Source organism: Babylonia areolata, chromosome 21 (genome assembly GCF_041734735.1).
Source record: "Babylonia areolata isolate BAREFJ2019XMU chromosome 21, ASM4173473v1, whole genome shotgun sequence".
In the NCBI taxonomy this organism is placed as follows: domain Eukaryota; kingdom Metazoa; phylum Mollusca; class Gastropoda; order Neogastropoda; family Buccinidae; genus Babylonia; species Babylonia areolata.
Window position 1 is genome coordinate 14,898,345 of NC_134896.1, and position 2,500 is coordinate 14,900,844.

The 2,500-nt window shown below is 41.6% G+C and overlaps 1 protein-coding gene across 1 annotated transcript in view; it reads right to left on the minus strand.

Moving 5' to 3' along the window:
• The window catches only part of LOC143296567 (uncharacterized), a 117,961-nt gene that overhangs the window by 29,766 nt on the left and 85,695 nt on the right, over nt 1-2,500 (minus strand). Inside the window, exon 6 of the mRNA XM_076608590.1 lies at nt 626-746. Within this exon, the coding sequence (XP_076464705.1) occupies nt 626-746 (121 nt within the window). The remainder of the gene's footprint in view (nt 1-625; nt 747-2,500) is intronic.

Sequence of the window (2,500 nt, forward strand, 5' to 3'; positions counted from 1 at the left end):
CACAAAATTATGTTGAGCTGGGAGATCGGGGAAAAATCTCCACCCTTTACCCACCATGCGCCGTTGCCGCGGAGATTCGAACCACGGGGGAACCTTCTGATTAATTAATTAAAGTCCAACGTATTAACCACTCGGCTATTGCGCCCGTCTTGTATTGATCACTGCAGCCAGCCACAGTGTGCCCAAATTCCATTAATATTCTACTTACTGTTTTCTGGGAAAATATTTGCCTGTTGATAGGCAGATTTCTTTGTTTGTATTATTAATGAAATATTACTTGTCAATGCGTATATTGAGCGATTGAACGAATGGGTTTATTTCTAGTTTTAAACACCACTCTTCTTTTTGTTCGCATGATATGTGTAAAAGATGAATGTATGTAATGTTTTCGATAGAAAAACAAATAAAATTATTAGCAGAAAAAAAAGACAAAAAAATGGGTGGCGCTGTCAGTGTAGCGACGCGCTCTCCCTGGGGAGAGCAGCCCGAATTTCACACAGAGAAATCTGTTGTGACAGAAAGAGTAATACAAATACAGATGTTTCAATGCTCCCAGGGTGCACACGAAATCAACTTCTGGCCTTGCCTGTCCTGGCCTTGCCCTGAGGCCCTGAACGTCCCTCACCTTCTGTTTCTTGGGCTTGCCGGGCGCCGGCACCACGGTGGACCCTGTCTGTTCCATGGCCGCAATGGAGCTGACCACCAGGGAGGACAACGTCGACCGTCTCTCCCCGGCACGTGATGACCTCCCTGAAATGATGATTATGACCGTGACAATGGTGAGACTACTACTGCTGGTGCTGCTGGCGGTGCTGCTGGTGGTGGTGGTGCTGCTGCTGCTGCTATTACTACTACTACTACAACTACTGCTTCCACTGCTGCTGCTACTGCTGCCGCCGCTGTTGCTATTATTATTATTATTACTACTACTACAACTACTATTTCCGCTGCTGCTGCTACTATTGCCGCTGCTGGATCTACTGCTGCTGCTGCTGTTGCTTCTGCTGCCGCCGCTGCTACTACTACTACTGCTGCTGCTGCTGCTGCTGTTGCTGTTATTACTACTGCTACTGTTGAGAAAAAGAATCAAGATGATGATGATGATGACAACAAGCCTAATAAAGCAACAATAACATGATAACAACAATAATAATAATAATAATAATAATAATAATAATAGCAACAACAACAACAGCAGCGATGGTGACAATTATGATGATTACGGTAGTGGTAATGGTCACAACGACGTCGACGACAACAACGACGACAACAACACAAGCGACAATGATAAAAATCAGCATAGGCAGCAGCAGCAGCAGAAGTAGCAGCAGTAGGAGTAGGAGTAGAAGTAGCAGGTGATTATGATAATGATGATATCAATCATCATTGTCATTTGCAACCGCTACACCCATTTAGATGCACCCAGTCCTGGTACTGCAACAATAACAACAACAACAACAACAACGACGACGACGACGACAAGAACAACAACAAGAACAACACACCCACTCCTGCTTCTGCCAAACGACAAAATGACAATAGCAACAACAATGACCACTACTTCTAGAACTACCACAACTGCTACTACGACGACGACAACGACGACCACGACGACGACGACATATCTTTCCCTTCGCTATCTACTGATTTGTTTATTTTGTCTCGCCTTATTTTATCTTTTATGTTAATGTTCAAACCCAGAAATATGCTCTCAACGCCTGACCAGCGGGTTTGGTTTTTGCAAAGGTCAAGCATCTGCTGCTGTTTTATTTTTGTGTTATACATACATACATACATACATACATATATATATATATATATATATATATATATATATTACTACAGTAGATGTGGTGCAGTGTATAATGATCATTCTGTACGCTCTGACACCTCCTTGAACTGCTGCTACCACTACTACCACTACTACTACTACTACTACTACTACTACTACTACAGTGACAACGACGACGCAGCAGCTATTGTTGCCACTGCTATTATCAACATTACTGCTGCTTCTCTAACTTCGTTTGTTTAGACTGCTGCTGTTATAGCAGACACACAGACATCGTCATTCACAATGAATAGATAATTATACAGAACTATTGATGAGCAAAAAGTAACAAATACATATAAATAAACAACCCACCTTGATTAGTCCTACCAAATGAACAGCCAGAGAGACGGGGCAAGAGAATAACAGGATGAATGAAATGAAATGCATACAAAGTAAATAAACGAAGAAACGATTTTTTATTATTTTCATGTGCAAACATGATCAGTTATATCAAACGGAAGCCATACATTTTGTTTCACCAGTTTTTGAATATCTTAATATTTTGATAACATAGCAATGTGAATGGACCATATCCAATAACAACAACAACAACAAACAAAACACACACACAAAAAATGGGGGTGGGGGGTGTGGGGGTGGGGTGGGGGGTGTGCATTATATTAACTACGTAAACAGAATGTGCCAAAAAGAGCTAATAAAATCTAA